Source organism: Solanum lycopersicum, chromosome 9 (genome assembly GCF_036512215.1).
Source record: "Solanum lycopersicum chromosome 9, SLM_r2.1".
Lineage (NCBI taxonomy): Eukaryota > Viridiplantae > Streptophyta > Magnoliopsida > Solanales > Solanaceae > Solanum > Solanum lycopersicum.
In genome coordinates this window covers 50212319-50232811 of record NC_090808.1, presented here as the reverse complement: position 1 = coordinate 50232811, position 20493 = coordinate 50212319, and the positions used below count along the sequence as shown (strand labels likewise).

The window sequence follows — 20493 nt, the reverse complement described above, 5'->3', positions numbered from 1 at the left end:
ATATTCAGTTTTGAGCTATCGAGTATTTACAGAAACTCAGTCATAATCAGCTAATTACAAAATTCATTGAAGTAGCATAATACCGAGTTGGACTAGGGTTTAGTGTACCCAATTAGTCCAGGAACTGCTAGCCAAGTAGGTTGTAACTCCACTCTGTGGGAAATAAGTTTACTGATCACGTCAGCATGCCTTTATACCTTTGGCAGGGTATATTGGGTCCTCTCGATGGGGCGTATACATCGGACTCCACATTTAGCTCATGTGGTTTTATTATCAGTTATTGGTAGCTCACACAGTTCATTCTGACTCTCTGCATTGACCATTTATCAGTATATTTAATATGCAATTTCAACATGTTATAAATTGGTCATTGCATTCAATTAGCTCAGAAATTCAGTATATCATGTCCAAATTATTATACTTGCTTTTGTGTTTGTACAGTTATGTTTTATTTCAGCTTTACTCTATCCTACATGCTCAGTACCTTTCATATAGTGACGCATATGTGCGCTACATCATCCCTTGATGTAGGTTCAGGTTCTCAGCATCCAGATCACGCATAAATCAATTTTCAATCTTAAGTTCAGCAGATTCAGTGGTGAGTCCTCATTCTCCGAGGACAATAATAATGAGTTTCTTTTCAGTACTTAGTCTTTTAGTTTTAGTTTTTGCTAGATTTAGCTGGGGCTTTTTCCAGTATTTCTAGTCCAATTTGGAGGCTATTTTTAGACATAGTTAACTTCAGCTTAGTGTTGAGTTAGTAACTTTATTGTATTAAACTCATCAGTTTTCATATATCTCAGCTTTACCATAAGGGCATTCCCCATCTTTTCATTATAAGTTATGATTTAGCTTCCGTATCAATTTATTATCTTTAGTATGCTCATGATCATGCCAGTAAGGTTAGCTTGGGATCACGTGTGGTCCTAGGTTCCGTGTCCGCGTCTCGGAGGTAGCTTGGGGCGTGACAATATATTTAGTGAAAGCTTTATTAAAAAGGAAAACATGCAAATATTAATCTGAAAATTCAATTCTATATTGAGTTTTGTACTGCATATCAATGAGAAATAGTTTAAGTGATTTACCATAATCATATAGTGATTACATGTTACTATTTATTCGTAAATATTTTTTCATCTTAAATATTTTATAGGAGGAGTCATTGCTTAGTATTTATTAAGAATACATTAATAAATTAAATACACTCTCAAAGCTTGAATTATTCTTCTAATCCATTATTGTATTTATAGTAAATGATGCATCAACAACCTGAAAAACATACTAATCTACAAATAAAACTGTTGAGATATTGCTAGAAATTAAAATGAAAATATGGTTTATAATTTTAATATACCTGAAAATTTGTAGTGGTAATTTCAATTTTGTATATAACCATATATTTTATGACATTTTGATTTGATATAGAGACAAAATAGTAATCCAATGGAGAATTAAAGTAGGCATTATGAGGAGCACTAAAATAGAAATTCATTGTCAAATTAAAAATTTAAGGAGCAGAAAATTAAATAACATGCAGAGAAAAGAATTACAACTAATACTTATTGTTTAATTAATATTAACATGAAGAAAAAGGAATTACAACTAACACTTATTATTTAATTAATATGATATTTAACTATAGTATAGAGACAAAGGATAAATTGATAATCCAACTTTGAGGTTAGGATCTTTCAATTTTTTATTACATGAATTGTTTTAGATTGAAGAGCAAAATGATTGTTCTTTCAACTTCTCAACTTTGGCTATTTAATGTGTGTGTGTGTGTGTGCGTGTGTGTGTGTGTGTGCGTGTGTGTGTGTGTGCGTGTGCGTGCGTGCGTGTGTGTGTATGTGCACGAGCAGTTTTTGAAGTCGGCAATTTCTATATCGACAACATTTGTCAAAACTGAGTGATTCATCCACACTGGGAGACTGATTTCTCTGAAGCCATAGATTTTTAAAAAAGCCAGATTGGAGTGTGGTTTGAGGGATTCAAGCACTTTGACTTCTTTTGAATCATATTTATGTGGTTCATCATCATCCCAACTCATGCTAAGAGTGTGCAGATTCCCTTTTGCAGATAAATTGGATTCTTTTGCATCCTTATCATTTTTCACTCTCTCAAGATGTGTGATTTCAATTGTGCTATAATACATAGAGATTTCGGCTTCCTAGTTCAACAATTTTATAACCTTTCTTCCTTCCAACAACAAAGTTGTTGTGACAAAAAAAATGAAAATAAAAATCTAACAATAAAGAACACCAAGTTTAACGTGAAAAAACCCTTCAAACTGAAGGTAATTACTACGGGATCGACAAGATCCGAATTGCTTCACTGTAACAATGAGAGAGTTACAAATATTATTATAATGGCTATACAACAAATGCCAAATGAGAACAAACAATAGCTACACCAACAAAAGATAAATAGAAAAAATACCACCCAAACCCAACTTCTGCTCGGGGACCTAAAACAGGATCTTAATGACCTTCAAATCCGATCTCCACCATTAGAATCAACTACCAAGATGTCAGAAACATTCAGTCCAAATTTCATCCCGATCCAACGGTTAGTTAATCGGGAAAGACGATCTGAACATTGCTGATCGGAGAAAAAAACTGCAGCAAAATAACCTTTTTTCTTCTCTTTTCTCTTTTGTTGAAATCTCTCTCAAAAAATCTCTCTTATGTTTTAATCTCTTTCAAAAACAATACCAATGAGCAATTCATTATAATCATCCTCTATTTATAGAATTTGTGCTATTACTTACAAAGTCAAAACCTACTACAAATAAGATTACAATTTCAATGCTTTCCTAAGGAAATTGGAAAAGCCAAATAAAGAGAGTAATTTCAATCCTTTTTAAAGTAGTATTAGGTCATGGGCCTTTGGCTGGAATTTGGACAATAGCCCAACAAACTCCCCCTCCAGCCAAGGGGCAAAATAGACTTCAAGTGGAGGAACTCCTGACAGATTTTCTGCCTGACACACTTCTGCAAAACTCATACTTGTCTACGATGAGTTCTTTCCACTCATCTCTATGAGTATCTAACATGACTTCATCATCACCTTCAGGTTCTCCCATGCCTTTCAATAGAATATACTCATCATGAGAATAACGTGTTGAGTTTCACTTCACTCTAGTAGATCTTCCACAAGAGGTTTCTGGAGCATCCAAAGTGGTCATCTCACCATGAGTTGGTTGATTATCAACCACAACATCATAAGAAGAAACATTTATATGTTCTACACTCAGATCATTATCTTGAGTAACTTCATGTGTAAAATATGTACAATAATAGGAATTGAATCAACATCAACTAAGCTATAATTAGTCTCAGAATCTAGTTTCTCAGTCTTGTCAATATCTTCAATGGTTTGATCTTCAAAAAACACAACATCATGATTTCTAATGAGCTTCTTATCAATTGGATCATAAAAGTGATATCCAAATTCATCTTGACCATAACAAATGAAGATGCATTGCATAGTTTTAACATCCAATTTCGATCTCTCGTCTTTTGCAACATGCACACAAGCTTTACATCCAAACACTTTCAGGTGATCATAAGAGACATCCTTATCAAACCAAGAACTCTATTTTACGTATATAAGTATGATAAGGATTCTGGAAATAGAAAAAGGAGGAAAAAAAGAACTCTATTTTAAAATTATTGACAAAATAAAAAAAGAGATAAAATAGGGATTATAAAACAATAGTTTTTGAGAACGTGTTTGAGAAATAAGGAGAACAAAAATATATTTATTTATTTTTTTATAAAAAAAACTAATCAATACCAAATAAATAACAAAGTCTTTTTTTGCTAAAAAATTAAAAATAGGTAATTTATTGCTAATTTAATCTATAAGGTGTTATGCATGCCATTTTGTCATAACTAACTGTTGAATTTGATTTAAACGTTTCTTTTTTGGTGGGGTAATCTTTCAACTATGTCTACAAAAAGTTTCTTAACAATTATTTGGCTAAAGTTAAAAGGTTCTCTTAAGCTAGCAATTTAGCTTAAGAGATATATGTATACCTTCAAGCTATATATAGCATACAAATCCAAAATGCCTGATTCTAAGAGAATTGTTGTTACAGGAAATTATCAGCATAGATAGATATGATAATTTCTCTGATTTTTCGTCACGTAAAAATCAGGGAGAGTAATATTTTTTTTTGGATTAATTACATGAGTGAATTCCTTTTAAAAAAATAATTACTTATTTTGTATATATTCTTTGATAATTACCATTTATAGCAATATATAGTAATACTATATATTTTGTTAGAGTTATTGTTTTATCGAAAAAGAGTTTGTTTTATTTTAGACTTTCTAGGAGTCGCCACTTAATTTTTAAGGAAAATTAAGAAAACTTTTATTTTCAAAAGACTTAACAGAAAAAATCGATTGAAAATATTAAAGGGGTTCGGGATTCCTATTAGCGTCTTAGGAAGGTGTTTAAAGTACCTAAGACACTCCGCTAACTACGGTTTTCCGACGCTTAACTTATTTGACTATTTTTGTTTTAGCTTTTGCAATTTTGAACTTATTGATTTTTATCTAGGCAAATTTGACAAGTTTTGAAATATTTATCTCTTTGAAATTCCACCTTTAGTTAAACTTCTTAAGTTTGATAAAATAGATAGGCGTTCCGAGGGGTTTGGAGTTTTCCCATCCTAATACTAACGAGAATGTAAACGAACACACAAACAAAGTAATAAAGAGAGAGAGAGAGGGAGAGAGAGATTTGGGTCCAAGTCTTCGGGTTCTGTTCGCCTTGACCGAAACTTGAACCCTCCTGTTTTTGGGGTTTTTAACCCATTTTGCACCTGTCCTAATCTAAACGCACAAAATAAAATAAGAAAATAAAAACGACAAGAGGGCTTATGCCCATTACAAAATAAAATACAAAATATAAAAATAAAGCAAAAAAACATCTTCGAATCCTTCACTTCTTTAAACTAGCTCCACTTCGAGAATTTGTCCGCCTAATTTGTGGCTTGACTTGATAGAGGAAATTAAGCCTTTATGGCTTTCTCGAAAATGCAAAGAGAGGGTATGCGGAGGTCCACAATGACCTCGAACGTGTTTCGCATGCAACAGAATATATCAACGGAATTAGTACATGATCCAGCTAACGTAAACAAAGAGAATAAAATAAGCAAGACATACTTTGTAGTTACTTAAACTTAATAGTAGGCATATGTCAGAAGAGAAACAAACAACATGCAACGCTAACACTTTAGCAAGGAATAAAGAACGAAACGCCATTGAAAATATCATACGATTAAATATCAACTAATCATTTGTGCTTCAAACATTTGAACATCCCTCACTTAACTTTGAAGGGATTACACCATGTGAAGCAACACACAATCATTTGAAACTGAACTAAAGTTATTCCTGAGTAAGCAGTTACATCGGACAAGCAAAATAGATCGCATTGTCATCTTAACATCTGGCAAACCAACTATAAATACTGCTACAAGAGGAGCACGACCCCTTAAACTATAGATTTAGCGAAAGTTTTGATAGATGATGCTGGCTTATATTCAAAAGAAACAGTGGTTTGTCTTTGAAGATAAAACGAAAAGAAAATAGAGGAAAAGAAAGAAACGAAACCATTCCAAGATGCTAAAGAAACAGACTATACAGTCGGAGCAAACACCTTATAATATCTACCAGTTCAATCTAGACTGAATGCACAAACAAGTGAGACAGCAAAATGAGCTTAAGATGAGGTAAATGAAAGCATGAGAAAATCATCTTCGAACATACAAAACACGAACAATCTAGGCATATTCTAACGGACGGACACTGATAAGGGGGGGTTAACAAGCCAGTTGCATCAAACATCTATTCGAAACTTCGTAACTTACAGCGGTACAGATCGTCAATGCAACAGGAGACATCATTTTCGAAACAGAACAACAAAAAAACAAAAAATAAATCACGAGGAGCAGGAGGATAACGGGAAGTATACATACATATATATATGCATCAAAACATGCTGTGAATAAAATAACACTAAACACACAAAGTTCTTCACGCACACACAAAAATTTAAAATCGAAAATGAGACATAAAGGGGGTAGACATTACCTTTTAGAGGCAGCGAACGAGACGAGGACGAGCTGGTGCGAGCTATTCCACCACGAACTTAATGTTTCGAACAGTTGCCTAAAGGGACTAGCGTCGCCGGAACGAGAAAACCGATATCGCGGTCGAAGCTGAAACGCAGGTCTGCGTTCTACTCTCACTTCTCCTCTATTCTCGTCTAAAATTCTCGACAAAGTTCTAACCCAACTGTCCTTCTTCGACAAAACAGAAAGGGAGAAAAAATATCTTCCACGAATTCGTCTTAAGCCTTTGGTAGCACTCTCCAAATTTTAGAAAAATCCTCCAAGAAATCTCGACTGCTCTGCTATAACAGACAAAAAACAAACACAAAAGCTTCCTCTTTTTTTTTAGAAAATTTTCCTTTCAGGAATCCCAACGCTCAAATTCTCACTAAAATTTCTAACCCTTTGTAAATTTCTTAAACCAAAAAATGTCCAACCTAAGTTCTGCTTTTCCGAATTTTCGATGAAAATCCTAACCCCCTTTCTCGAGGACGGAAGGGGTTTATATAGGGGGATATTAGGGTTTTCGGAAGAGGGAGGGAGGGATTATGAATTTCTTGACCCATTTCGGATTTGAATTTGAAATTCGAATCCTTTCCCTTAAAGGAGAAACACACTTTTCCTGTAAATTCGACTCCATTCCGAACGAGGAAGGAAGGAGAGACGGTCGAGATCAGTTGGGTGTTCTAGGCGATGCGACGTGTCCTCATCTCCCGTCTCAAGGACGAAAGCAGCTTTCCTTTGCTGCCAGACCTGCACGAATCGTACGATTTGCAGCAGAAAAATGACTCGAAAAGAGCTGTTGCAGCTCACGTGGGAGAGGGGGTGAGAGAGAGGAGGAGATCGAAGGGGAGAGAGGGTGAGAGAGAGGAGGAGAGCGAAGGGGAGAGAGGTCACGTCTGGGGAAGGGGTCTCGTGAAGGGAAGGGAGTTTCCTTTTTGGGGTCTGTTTCTTCTGCGTCTTTTTTTCAGTTCTGCGTGGCTTTGCTCTCTTCTGGGAATAGCGTAGGGGAAGGGGGCCGGGTCGGAGCGGGTATTGGCTGGGTTAAGGGTTTTTTATTGGGTTGGGTTGAGGGATTGGGAAGAGAGAATGGGGTGGGCTGAAAATAAACAAAAGGGAAATGGGCTGTTGGGTTTGAATTGGGTTGGGATGAGGAAAGGAAGTGGGCTGCTGATGTGGGAATTGGGTTGAAATTAAGGAGGTTGGGCCTGAATTCAGTTCTTCAAAAGGATTAAAGGAAAAGAGTTAAATTTAATGGCCAATTGATTTAAAAATGAATTTGGTATAAATTTATTAACGAGCCTATTTATTTAGTAACATAACTATTTAAATTATAAAATAATGATTCAAAATATAGTCGTGATTTAAAGTAAACTAGTTCAATAGAATACTTTCTAAACTTAAGATATACATATATACATATACATATACATTTATACATACATACATATATATATATATATATATATATATATATATATATATATATATATATATATATATATATTTCGCAAGATTTATAAAACTAATTAACTTAAACAATTTGAAAAACTCACGAAGCTCGATAATTAATTTATACCGGCGTTGGTCAAAATTGGGTGTCAACAACTGTCCCTCATTTTACTCGGATTGATGCAAGCAATTCGAGGAAAATGAAATTGACCGAACCAATTTTGACCAACCTCATTCACTTAAAGTAAGGATTCGACAAAGGGTTTAGGAATTATGACCGAACCCTTGAAACGAGTTTCGATCAGCTTGATTTATCGCATAATTTTGGGAGAATCATAAGCCACCTCGACGCCGAATTATGAAGGTGCCGAAATGCTCGGGGAATAAAATCCGAGAGCGAATGTTGGAATACAGCCGAGTTTCAACATTGAATTCGCCTACATATCCTTAGACTTTCGGAATCAGGCTGTGTGTAGTTCGACTCAATCGATGGAGAAGGAAACCTATTATGCTAGATAACCTTCGGTTTTGGAAGAGGGACACATTAACGAGTATGAAAAGGAGGCTTGTAACCTCTTAGCCATGAATGCGGAGCTCTTCACATCCATAGGTAAGAACTCACACGGACATAATTTCCAAAGCTCTTGGCGCATTGTCACTCAGATTGGAAACTGGCTTCCGATAAGACAAAACTTCCGGATGCAAGATTGAAACTGACAGACCTAAAGGAAGACCCGCATGCCTCGAGAGGGGTGGTTCGATCGTGGTGGAAGTCGCTCCTCTGCTCGCGTCCTAAGAGTTTGACGCTCCTCTTCAGACTGTGTCCCAGTTCGCTGCTAAGAAAAAGTTCCGTGTTGTGCTGCATCCTTTTTGATGTCGTCCGCACCTGTGGTTTTTGGAGAATTCATCCCTTCGGATGCTCTCGACAAAACTAAGATAAAACTCGTTAGCTTAAAAATGCAATTAGGATGGGAGACAGTGTCTTTTTACCATGTCGACACTTTCTTTTTCTCCTCAATATTCGACGTCGACTCGATCGGTCTGACATCTAGCAAATAAAGCTTATGCCTTGTGCTTTGTAAATAAAATCTTCAGGGTACTCTTCATTTGATGCTAAAATAAACAAATAAATGTTGATGCGATATTGGTGTCTCTTTTGTTGCTATCTTCGATGCTCTTCTTGATGTTTTCTTTTATAAAAATAAGGAATGTGGTTGAGGCCGATGGATAAATACTGCTCTTTCTTTATCCGTGTATGTCCTCTTGCGGGGCATAAATATCTTCCCGCATTACGTGAATTCCCGCGAGATATGAATCTTCTCGCGATGCATAACTTTCAGCGAGGAATAAAATCTTCTCGCGATGTGCAAATTTAATGACTCGCGATGCATGATTTCCGGGATGCATGAATTCCAGCGAGGCATAAATTCTTCTCGCGATGTATAAATTTTGACGAGGCATGAAATCTTCTCGTCGCATAATTGTGAGCGAGGCATAAAGTCTTCTCGCGATGCATAAATTTTGACGAGGCGTGAAATCTTCTCGTCGTGCATAATTAATGACTCGCGATGCATGATTTCCGTGATGCATGATTTTCGCTATGCATGATTTTCCGCAATGCATGATTTTATGCGAGGTATAAAGTCTTCTCGCGATGTATAAATTTTGACGAGGCATGAAATCTTCTCGTCGTACATAATTGTCAGCGAGGCATAAAGTCTTCTCGCAATGTATAAATTTTGACGAGGCATAAAATTTCTCGTCGTGCATAATTAATGACTCGCGATGCATGATTTCCGCAATGCATGATTTTCGCTATGCATGAATTCCAGCGAGGCATAAATTCTTCTCGCGATGGGGATTTTGACGAGGCATGAAATCTTCTCGTCGTACATAATTGTCAGCGAGGCGTAAAGTCTTCTCGCGATGCATAAATTTTGACGAGGCATAAAATCTTCTCGGCATGCATAACTATTGACTCGCGATGCATGATTCCGCTATGCATGATTCCGCGATGCATGATTTTTCAGTGTATAAATTCCGCGATGCATGAATATTTATATCACCCCAGTGGATAGTAACGGCAAGACGACCTCCAAATAATATATCACCTTGATCGATAACGATAAAAAATAATAATTGCATAGCTGTCTCTTCTGAGGTAATGCATTGTCTTGATCAACAATAATCATCTTTCTTCGATAACGCAATGCAAATAGCGTCTTCTATAGAAACCGTGAAATTTTCGCTAAGATTCCTTTTTGATTCACCTACGAATCTGGCAAGGCACTTTGTAAATTTCTCATTGTTGAGAATGGTTTGAAATAAACAAACACATTCACAAGCATCCTGACATAAACAATATGAAATGCATCATGCTTTCAATAAAATCACTGGTTTTGAAGATAGTTTTCTCCTTCTCCGTATTCATCCGTCGGAAGAATTCGGACGATTTCGAAGCGAAGCTATAAACCTGCATCCACAAAAAAATTGTTAGTTTTAAACATACTGATCTGTGTCGATCCCTTCGGTTGTTTGATCCTTGTCTTGACATCTCCGGTTGATTTCCCGATTTCCCGACTCTTGATAGATAAGAAACTATCTTATGCCAAAACAGATGAAATATAAAAGGGAAATTTTTAAGAGAAACAAGAAATTTTTTAAGAAATAGTATCTTGAAAGAGTCACTGCCAAGTCATGTCATGTCAGGCTTGACGAGCTCCTTTGAGCCCGACGCTTGTTGAATGAATTTCAGAGGCATTCCGGACTTGTAGGGAAGACCTATGACAAAATTTTGAGGCCATCCTCAAAATTTCTGTCCCAATTTAGTATCTTGCTCATCTTTCCATTGTAACCGAACAAATCGCAGAATTTTTGAGATCTTCTCAAAAATTCTGTCCCAGTCGCAAATCTCGAAATGTCTCTAGTTTGACTTGCTGAAGAGAAGGCTTCTTCTGAAGAATTTTTGAGTCACTCTCAAAAATTCTGTCCCAGTTTCTATTGTATAGGGGGATAGAAATCTTACGAGATATATGATCGAGCCCTTGTGGCGCCTACGTATCCCGTTGAGGCAGGAATCAGGTCAAACGTAGTTCAAATACAAAGAAGTGATAAGGGGTCAAATGGGGTGACCGAAGCCGACATAGGCCGCCTACGTATCTTGTTCTCGAGAATTCAGGTCAGACGTAGTTCGTCACAAGAGGGATAATAATTCAGATTGAACAAATACAAGCAAACAGAACGATTACAAGTAAATAAAGGAAAAACGTAACGCGAAAGTTCACGCGTAGTATCTCTTGACAGCATCTGAGTTGATAGGCTTGGGCCATACAGTGCCATCCATTTCTGACAAGACCAAAGCACCTCCAGATAGTACTTTACGAACCATGTAGGGACCCTGCCAGTTTGGTGCGAACTTTCCTTTTTGCTCGTCTTGATGAGGAAAAATACGCTTAAGAACCAACTGACCAACTTCAAAATTTCTGGCTCTTACTCTTTTGTGAAAAGCGCGAGTCATTCTCTGTCTATACAACTGGCCATGGCAAACGGCGACCATTCTCTTCTCATCAATCAAGGCTAGTTGATCAATCCGTTTGCTAACCCACTCAGCATTACTTAGCTCAGCTTCTTGGATGATCCTCAGTGACGGTATCTCGACTTCAACAGGTACGACTGCTTCTGTTCCGTATACTAGCAAGTATGGAGTAGCCCCAGTTGATGTTCTGACCGTCGTTCGATAACCCAGTAGAGCATATGGCAACATTTCATGCCAACCCCGCTGCTTGTCAATCATTTTCCTCAGAATCTTCTTGATGTTCTTGTTGGCGGCCTCTACAGCTCCGTTCATTTGAGGGCGATAAGCAGTTGACCTTCGGTGAATAATCTTAAATTGTTCACATATCTCTTTCATCAGATGACTATTGAGATTTGCATCGTTATCGGTGATGATGGATTCTGGAACTCCAAATCGGCAGATCAGATTGTTGCGGACAAAGTCGGCCACCACTTTCTTGGTTACCGATCTGTAAGAGGCTGCTTCCACCCACTTGGTGAAATAATCGATGGCAACTAAAATGAATATGTGTCCATTAGAAGCGGCTGGCTCTATAGGACCGATGACATCCATTCCCCAAGCTACAAATGGCCAAGGTGAACTCATAGCATTGAGTTCGTGAGGTGGCACCCTTATCAGATCGCCGTGCACTTGACATTTGTGGCATTTTTGCACGAATTTGCAACAGTCATGCTCCATAGTCATCCAGAAATAACCGGCTCAAAGGACTTTTCTTGCCAAGGTAAGCCCGTTCATATGTGTACCACAAACTCCAGCATGTATCTATTCAATAAGCCTCACGGCTTCAGCAGCATCCACGCATCTCAAAAGACCCAAATCTGGAGTCCTCCTGTAAAGAACTTCTCCATTCAAAAAGAAATTGAGAGCCATACGACGTATCGACTTCTTTTGATTAGATGTGGCATCTTCTGGATATGTCCCAGACTCCAAGTACCTTTTTATGTCGAAATACCAAGGCAAACCATCTGGTTCTGATTCAACATGTGAACAATGGACTGGATGTTCCTTCAAGTCTATATCCAACGGGTCGATGTAATCAGTATCCGGGTGTTTGATCATTGAAGCGATGGTGGCAAGAGCATCAGCTAATTCATTCTGTATTCTTGGAGTATGTCTGAACTCGATCTTGCGAAACCTTTTACACAGATTTTGCACATATTGTACGTAAGGTACAATCTTCGGGTTCTTCACAGCCCATTCTCCTTGAACCTGATGAATCAAGAGGTCTGAATCTCCGATAACCAGTAACTCGTAAACATTCATGTCAACGGCCATTTTCAAACAAAGAATGCAAGCTTCGTACTCAGCCATGTTGTTTGTGCAGTTGAATCGCAGTTTGGCTGCCATAGGATAGTGTTGACAAGATTCTGATACCAAGACTGCTCCAACACCTTTACCCTGGTGGTTTGCCGCTCCATCAAAGAATAATCTCCCACCTGGATAAGCTTCAGAGATATCTTCACCCACAAATGACACTTCTTCATCGTGAAAATATGTCTTGAGAGGTTCATATTCTTCGTCAACGGGATTTTCCGCAAGATGATCAGCCAAAGCTTGTGCCTTTATTGCCTTCTGAGTCACGTACACGATGTCAAACTCACTCAACAGCATTTGCCATTTAGCTAACTTCCCGGTCGGCATCGCTTTCTGGAAAATATACTTCAATGGATCCATTCTGGAGACAAGATATGTAGTATACGACGACAGATAGTGTCTCAGCTTCTGGGCAAGCCACGTCAGAGCACAGCATGTTCTCTCCAGCAAAGTGTAGCGAGACTCGTACGGAGTAAATTTCTTGCTGATGTAGTAGATAGCCCTTTCCTTCTTCCCTGTCTCGTCGTGTTGACCAAGTACACATCCAAAGGCGTTATCTGAGACAGACAAATACAGCAACAAAGGACTCCCTTCTCGCGGAGGAACCAATACTGGTGGGTTAGACAAGTAATTCTTGATAGCGTCGAAAGCGGTCTGGCACTCCTCAGTCCACTTAGTCGGGTCATCTTTCTTAAGCAACTTGAAGATAGGCTCACATACCACTGTCGATTGTGCTATAAACCGGCTGATATAGTTTAACCTCCCCAAGAAACTCATCACCTCTTTTCTCGTCTTCAGCGGAGGTAACTCCTGAATTGCTTTAATCTTGGAAGGGTCGAGCTCAATACCTCTTCTGCTGACTATAAACCCTAACAATTTCCCAGTGGGACTCCAAAAGCACATTTGGCGGGGTTTAGCTTCAAGTTGTACCGACGCAAACGTTCAAAGAATTTTTTCAGGTGTGTCAAATGATCCGAACTCTCGCGTGATTTGATTATGACATCGTCCACGTACACCTCAATTTCCTTGTGAATCATGTCGTGGAAGATAGTCGTCATGGCTCTCATGTAAGTGGCACTGGCGTTTTTGAGCCCAAACAGCATCACCCTGTAGTGATATACCCCCCAAGGTGTAATGAAGGCCGTTTTCTCCGCGTCTTCTTCATCCATCAGAATTTGGTGATAACCCGCGTAACAATCCACAAATGACTGCATCTCATGTTTGGCACAGTTGTCAATCAAAATATGGATATTTGGCAACGGAAAATTATCCTTCGGACTAGCCTTGTTGAGATCTCTGCAATCAACACAAATCCTGATTTTTCCATCTTTCTTGGCGATCGGAACGACATTCGCCAACCAGGTGGGATATTGCGTTACTTCTACCAGCTGCGACTCTATCTGCTTGGTGATTTCCTCCTTAATCTTCAAACTCAATTCAGGCTTGAATTTCTGAGTCTTTTGCTTCACCGGCTCGAAACCTGGGTTGATAGGCAGCTTATGAGCTACAATATCAGTACTCAGCCCCTGCATGTCACCGACCTCCCAAACAAACACATCGTTGTATCCGGCAAGCAAATGAACGAGGCTCTCCTTCTGAGTTTCGTTCAGGTGAGTGCTGATCTTAACCTCTTTGACACATTCTGAATCTCCTAAATTTACCGTCTCTGTTTCCTTCAGATTCGGTTTATGTTGATTCTCGAACTGTCGAAACTCTTCTACCACATAGTCTGGTTCCCCACTTTCTTCGTCATAGTCGTCAGCCTCATCGTCATTTGCCTCATTTTGCTCGTTTAGCTCATGACATGACATGACATTGGCAGGTTTGTAACTTATGTTACTGAAATCATAAACAGACAAAATTAGAAAAGTAAAATATAATAAGCAATCGAATAAACAAAGTCAAAATAAGGAGGCTTTCATTTAAATTGAATCAAAATGCAAATTTGGGTCATGGCACAAGGCCGTGTCGCCCTTTAAACAATCATAACAAAATTAAAAATCAAAAAAATGTAGAAATGGTGGGTCTCGGGCCTCTTCTGAACGACCACCGATTTTGGCATGCACAAAATAACTCCATTCTACCACAGAGTTCGGGGCATCAGGATCAGCGTGGACGTCCAATTTTGCAGCATCTCTCCTGGTTCAGCATCACGAATGCCAGCTGGCTCAGCTTCCTCCTCTATGACGGCATTGATCTCCTAGAACAGGTCACAAATTTCTTCCCCGTCGTCTTCAGGCTCGGCATGCACCCGGACTGGAAAGGAGTGATAGAGATGCGGGATCGGCTTAGTCAACTCTTGATCCCTTCTCCTCTTCATCTTCATATCATCATCTGTGGGGATGTACCCCAAACCATACTTTGATCCCTGAGCAAAGACGGGAACTGGCTTGATGATCCCTTGGGCATTCCTTCCTAGTCCAGAACCTGGTTCGAATCCGCTCTGCAGCATTACCGTGGCAATCATTCTGTACACGGCCGGCATGGGAGTCTGTGGCGTCAAGCCCTCATCGGTGGCATTTACCAACTCCACTGTGTAGAAATCTGAAGTTTGCGGCGTCTCGTCCAAGATCGGCACCTGCTTACCTGAATGGCTCCTTTCCCCATGAATAACTAGTTCTTCATTTTTCCATACTAGTTTCATCACTTGGTGAAGAGTGGAGGGGATGGCTCCAGCCATATGAATGAATGGCCTTCCCAAAAGAAGGTTATAGCTGGTGTCGATATCCAACACCTGGAACTTTGCCTCGAATTCCGTGGGGCCCATTTGGATGGTCAAGTTCACCGCTCCTAACGTCTCTCTCTGCACACCATCAAATGCTCTCACATTGACCTGGTTTTTCTCCAACTTTCCGAGGTCAAACCTCAACTGCTTCAGCGTGGACAAGGGGCATATGTTTAGGCCAGATCCGTCGTCTACCAAAACACGGTTGACGATCTTTCCGCGGCACACCACGGTGATGTGTAGAGCTTTGTTGTGGGCTCTCCCTTCGGCCGGCAACTCATCATCGCAGAAGCTAATGTGGTGTCCCTGAATGACTCGATGAATCATAGCAGCTACATTGTCGCTGCTTGTGCCTGAGGGCACGTATGTATCATCAAGAGCTTTCATTAAGGCCTGCCTGTGGGACTGAGAGCTCATCAGCAGGGCCCACACAGATATCTGAGCCGGAGTTTTCTCTAAATGTTTGACGATGGAATAGTCCTTCGGTTGCATCCTTCTCCAGAACTCTTCTGCTTCCCCCTCGCTTATCGGCCTCTTAGCATGGTCCTTCTTCTGTCCTCCGAGAGCAAGCTCATCAGGAGTGTAACACCTTCCGGACCTAGTCATGCCTTGAGCCGCAGCCGTTTCTATCACAAACTTGGGTTTGGAGAGAGTCTTTGAGGGCACCAAGGCAACAGCCTTTGCAGGTCTCAGAATAACAAACTCCCTCTTTTCCTTGACGCTTAAAGAAGCGACAGCCCTTTCCAAGTCTTCCTGAACAACAGGAGTAATTCTCTTGGCTTCACGCTCATCTTCTTCAGTTTCTATCATGTTGATGTTTCCACCCCCGTGATTTGGCAACGGATTCGTGTTGACGCTTGGCGCCGCCGGTTGAAGAGAAACTACCTCCTGATCGATCAGGTCTTGGATTTTGTGCTTAAGGTTGATGCAATCTTCCGTGTCATGTCCAACACTGTTGGAATGATAAGCACACCTTTGATCTGGCCTGTAGAACTTTGAGTTGACATCCACAGGTTTGGGCCCCGCAGGGTTGATGTATCCATCTGCGACTAGCCTCTCAAATAGTTTGGTCCGGCTTTCAGCAAGTGTGGTAAATTTCCTTGAAGGCCTTTTTTCAAATCTCGGCCGGGGAGGATCATAACCGCTTTGCTGAGGGGGAGGGACTTGTTGGTAATTGCGGGCATTTGGTCGTGGAGCTTGGGCTCTGGGATGGGGATTTATTTGGTAGTTTGGCATTGGGGCTTGGTAATTTGGATGGGGGTTTTGATATGCTGGGGTTTGTATTTGATATGCGGGGAACGACGCTTGATAGCTTGGTTGTACATTAGCGCAGCTGGGAGCGACATTCTGGTAGTGGGGAGGGACTTGATAGGCTTGGGGGTAGTTTGGAAAATTTTGGGGAATCGGGGGTGGATTCTGATACGACACAATATGGGCTTTTGGATAAGTGGGGCCGGCATTGTAGTGGCTGGAATGATTTGAGTTTGGACGGTAGGCTTGATGAGGCTTTGATGGAGGGTAGGAGCGGCCTTGGGGATGTGGTGAGTTTCTGGGGGCCTTTCTTCCTCCGTGTGAGATAGCGTTAACCTCCTCTCTTTTCTTCCTTATCATTCCGGAAGACCCAAGCGATGCAGACACTCAGGCTATTTTTCCCGACTTCAGGCCATCTTCGATAGTCTCACCTACTTTGACTATATCGGCGAACTTGGCGCCGATTAATAAGATGACTCTGTCATAATACTCGGGCTCCTGCACCCGCACGAACACCTCTACAATCTTTCTCTGTCATCGGAGGCCTCACCCTCGCTGCCTCTTTCCTCCACCTGTACGTGAACTCTCGATAGCTTTCTGTGGGCTTCTGCTTCATCTTCTCCAAGGAGTACCGATCAGGGACTATCTCGACGTTGTATGCAAATCTGTCGATAAAATCCTTAGCCAGTGCGCTCCAACTGAGCCACTGTCGAGTTTCATGTGACGTGAACCACTCCAGGGCCTCACCACATAGGCTTCGGCTGAATAACCTCATCAGCAAGGCTTCATCTTTACCAACTCCCACGAGTTGGTCACAGTATGCTCTCAGGTGTGCCATGGGGTTGCCCACCCCGCCGAAGGTATCAAACTTTGGGATCTTGAACCCTTCAGGTAGGTTCAAGTCTGGGTGGATGCATAGTTCTGCGTAGCTTAACCCGGCGACGTCTGGAGTACATTGCAATTCCCTCATTGCCCTCCTGATCTCCTCCTTTATGTCTACCTTTGCTTCTTCCCTCGACCTCCACTCTCTTTCTTGCTCCTCATAGTGGTCCAACTCGGAGCCGTGCACCTCATGCTCGACTGGGACAGGAACTTGAAAAGTGGTTCTTTTGAGGAGGGGTGGAGCTATGGAAGGGCTTGGGACGTTCTGTGCGGTTTGATAATTTTGCAGAAAACTTTGGGGATTGGTATTTTGGTTAAAGTGGGGATGCGGTGTTTGAGAATTGAAGGCGGCGGGATTTTGGGTTTGATTTTGGGGTAATGGGGCTGTTGGAATGCTTTGGGGGCGCGGTGGTATTTGTGGAGGATTGTCTGGGAGTGGTGAGGGGATTTGATAGGAGACTGACGCGTATTGGGGGTTTTGGGCTGTCGCATCTATTCTAGAAGGGTTGTGCACGGGTGTCGATGGACGGTGCTGAGTAGGATCCGAGTTGGATGAAGGAAAGTATGTAGGAGGTCTCGCGTCGAGAAAGTTGGGGCCAAACCCGGGCGGAGGAGTGTCTTGCCTCCGTTGCATCTCTACCCTCATGTCAGCTATTTGCTGCATTAGCTGCGCAATAAGCTCATTTTGCTCTGCCGCGGTGGGCTGAGCCACCACGACGTCTGTGAGGCTGACTTGTTCATTGTCGTCGCCAATGTCTGTATTTGCACTTGGAACGGGGAAGGAATCTGCGGGACCTTTTAATCTGGTAAAGTAGTGGTGATCTGCCAGCTTTATCGATACAGATCAGTAAGAGGTACCTGAGAGGTAAAAACAACTCAAAGGCAAATTTGTTAGCGCATATTTGAGTACAAAATACATAATATCGCACAGCAAACAGATTAAACACACAAGTCGCTTTATTTGGGGATATCTTGACCCACGAATAAGGACGGATATATATTTTGAACAAACAGGAATTTGTTTGTTTGAAGCTATCTTGGGAAATCTGAATCACGTTGAGCTATGGTCTTCTTGCAGCTGCTCTGCGACGTCCATTGATCTTTTCTTCGTATCTCCGAAACATGGAGGAGAATGAAAATTTTTGGTGATAGGGGCCGGGCCGGGGAAGGCTGCCTACGTATCTCGCGAGGAGAATTCAGGCCCAACGTAGTTCGGATTTTAAGATGAAAATTTCCATTCATTCTTTCGTTGTGATTACAAAGGAATTGAAAAACAACATTGAAATTTCTAGAAGACAACATTTGGCGATTTCTTGTCTTGTGGCTACGTCATTCCCTTTTTTTTCAGACAGTCGGAAATGGAGTCTTGTAGACGATTTCTTCTTCATCATCCTCGTCAATCACTTCACGGCCGGGGCCACCGTTATCTGCTCCCTGATCACAGGCGAGGTGTTTTCCTCCCTTTAGGTTGCTATGGGTCGCCAATTCCTCGTCGAGCGCCGCGCTTCTGGCCAACAACACAGCAGTCTCGATATCTATCTTCGCCTCTCTCGCCTTTCCTTCGTGTGTCTCCAAACGAAGCAAGTTCAACCTTTTCCTTAGGATTTCGGTTTCCATCTCAACCTCCTTCTTTATCTTTATCTGCGACGCCAGATCTTCATCCAAGGTCGTGACCGCAGCTTTGTAGATCGCCGTGGTCATGTCTACTTTGAGCCCTTCCTCCTTAACCTTCTGAATCTCTCGAGTGAATCGCTCGATCTTTCTTCGCAATTCCTCCTCACTGAGCTTCGTCTGGGTGTTCTTGCCTTTTTCCATAGCGGTGATTCACCTTTCCTAAGACGATAGAGCGGTATTTAGGATTTGTGGTGGGAGATGGATTTTGCGTGAGAAACTTGAGACTCGGGAATTTTGGTCAGACATTTGTGACAGTAGCTTCTGTATACTCTTTGGGATTTTGGCTAGGAGTGGGTTTACAATATCCTCATTCAAAGCAACGTAACACATAAGCATTTAAATGCACATAGATAACGCGTCCTAATCATGCATGGGGACCCTTTTTGTGCCAAGGGTAGGCCTAACGCATTCGAATGATGTACGTGTGAATTTAAACCAGACAAGTGATTCCCCCCAAAAATAATATTTAACAATGAGTGAAATGTTTTAAAAGGGAAATAAACAAACCCACGCAGGGGCTATTTAGAAAGTGCGATAATATCAGGCCTGCGGGGCTAAAGTAATGCGAATACAACAAGGAAAAACCCGCGCAGGGGCGATATCCACTATGCTGCTCCGGACGATCCCGCTTCGTCGTCGTCTTTCTGGTTTTTGTGCTGTTGGAACATGTACCTCAGCATCATCAGAAAGCCTTCGCCCAGACGCCTTTTGTCTTCCAGGCTCTCGTATCGCATCCTCTCAATTTTCTGCTGGATCAAGTTGTCGAACTCTTCATACCCTTGCTTCAGTCTCTCGATCTCTCGAGTTGCCCTCTCGAGTACGTCTTGTTTCTCTACGAACTTGGCGTAGACCTCATTAGCTTCTTCCTTTAGCTCTCGCAATTCGGCCTCTGCTTTGGCCTCTTTGTTTGTCATACTGTGAAAGCTACACGGAATTTGAAAGGAGACATTTTGTATATCCCTCTTCAACCATGCTTTGTAGCCCTCGTCACATCCAGCGTTGAATCGGTCAGGGGCGATACTATCTTTGCCCATACGCCTGGCGTTCTTCCATTCTCTGAGCATCTCTGTAGCGTCGTCCACCCTGTCGTCCCCAATATCGTACACATAAGCGGCATAATGCGCTTCTCTAGGCACAGTTTTCCTCCTTCTGAACTGTCGTAAGACTCGGAATGGCGCGTAAGGGCGAATTCCTCGAATGCCCGGTAGAGGAAGCACGACACATCTTTGACTTTCTACGACAACTTCTTTGGATATGAAGCGGTCGAGCATCCATTGGAGGTCCTCTTCTCTCAACTCGGAGAAAATTTGGGCCCATCTCCCTCTCGTTTTCCGATTGTTCATGTTTGCCCAGAATAACAAGTCGTTCAAGTCCTTGAGGGTGTTCTTGTTGTCGAGAGTGTGCAGTTCTCGAGTTCCGGCACCCTTCGCCAAGTGGCTGAGAATCCACCATTGGAGGAGCAGATTACAACCCTGGAAGTACCGATGTCCCTCT

General features: G+C 41.3%; 2 protein-coding genes across 2 annotated transcripts; both read right to left on the bottom strand.

Moving 5' to 3' along the window:
- Positions 1 to 10859: 10859 nt before the first annotated feature.
- On the bottom strand, positions 10860 to 11831 carry LOC138338559 (uncharacterized). Its single transcript, XM_069289533.1, has 2 exons — positions 11477 to 11831; positions 10860 to 11269 (listed from the first exon to the last, which is right to left on the bottom strand). The coding sequence occupies exons 1-2, from the start codon at positions 11829 to 11831 to the stop codon at positions 10860 to 10862; spliced, it is 765 nt and encodes a 254-aa protein (XP_069145634.1).
- An 84-nt stretch (positions 11832 to 11915) lies between these two features.
- Positions 11916 to 16803, bottom strand: LOC138338558 (uncharacterized). Its single transcript, XM_069289532.1, has 4 exons — positions 14675 to 16803; positions 13751 to 14306; positions 13408 to 13675; positions 11916 to 13336 (listed from the first exon to the last, which is right to left on the bottom strand). The coding sequence occupies exons 1-4, from the start codon at positions 16801 to 16803 to the stop codon at positions 11916 to 11918; spliced, it is 4374 nt and encodes a 1457-aa protein (XP_069145633.1).
- Between the last annotated feature and the right edge of the window lie 3690 nt (positions 16804 to 20493).